Below are 1,063 nucleotides of genomic sequence, written 5' to 3' on the forward strand. Positions count from 1 at the left end.
ATATTTAATTAAACATCAAATTAGTGTTAGTAAGAAAGATGGCACACGGAATTTTCATATTTTGTTCACTCTTGGGTTTGGTTATAAAGGGAAAAAAGGGACGAAGGAAAAAGAGGACACCTAAAAAGGGGGAAGAAATAAGAAGGAGACGTAACAAGATGTAAAAAGAAGTGAGAGGTGTAAAAAGAAGTGACAAAAAGATAAAGGAGAGAAGACTTGCAATAAGACCTAACAAAAGATTAGGAGAAATAGACAGATAAGGGAGATAAAAAGAAGAAAAAAGCATAACAGATAATGCGAAATTTTCTTTTCGAATCGGAATCGATTTGCCCTCATCTGAAGCCCATTTCCCCCTTTGGAAGGAAAATACAAAATTTAGTTTACCCAGTTTAACACCAAGTGGTGTGATAGCGCCTGCACATAAACCATTGGAAATCATGGTTTCTTTTTAGACCTCAAAAATACAAGGATTGAAGTTGGGCCTCAGAAGAGGGAAAATCGCTCCAGATGTCACAAGAAAAAAACACGCATCAAATTGCCAAACGAAATATTTCGCAAAGGAGGCACACGGAACGCTTAGTATCTGAACACGGCTAGCGCCAATACACGAATACTGCACCTGTTTTGCTAAGTGACACGCTCGGGCGGGCGAATTAATTATTTCATAGTAGAACACGGAAAAATTTAACGCTAAACCTAGTCTTATCGGGTGGGTGGGCTGCATTTTGGACTTGGCAATGTCAAATGCTTCCTGGTAGGCCTTCTGAGAGTCTTCTACGACGGCTAGAGAACACGGGAAAAGGGGAGAAAATTCGGGGTCATTCATTAAAAAGAAATAAAAACAAAAATAGTGTCTAACGAGGGCAAAAAAAATTGGGCCTAAAGAGATTCAAATAAAATGGACCGTCTGCGAAGTTATATCGATGACCGGGTGTATTTGTGTGTGAACTCATCAGTTGGCTAACAGGTGTTCTTATAGCAAAATCATCATGGTTAAAAAATATGAGGAATTGAAATGGCTTGAGAAGGGAAATAGGCGCTAAGCTTTGAGAATTTTTTTTTT

The 1,063-nt window shown here is 38.5% G+C and overlaps 1 protein-coding gene across 1 annotated transcript in view; it reads right to left on the reverse strand.

The window, feature by feature from the left end:
• Positions 1-433: 433 nt before the first annotated feature.
• LOC103519225 (14-3-3 protein zeta) overlaps positions 434-1,063 on the reverse strand; it is a 17,655-nt gene continuing 17,025 nt past the window's right edge. The window contains exon 3 of the mRNA XM_017448113.2: positions 434-783. Coding sequence (XP_017303602.2) covers positions 449-783 — 335 coding nt within the window. The 3' untranslated portion in view covers positions 434-448. The remainder of the gene's footprint in view (positions 784-1,063) is intronic.

This window comes from Diaphorina citri, unplaced genomic scaffold (genome assembly GCF_000475195.1).
Source record: "Diaphorina citri unplaced genomic scaffold, Diaci psyllid genome assembly version 1.1 scaffold2614, whole genome shotgun sequence".
NCBI lineage: Eukaryota > Metazoa > Arthropoda > Insecta > Hemiptera > Psyllidae > Diaphorina > Diaphorina citri.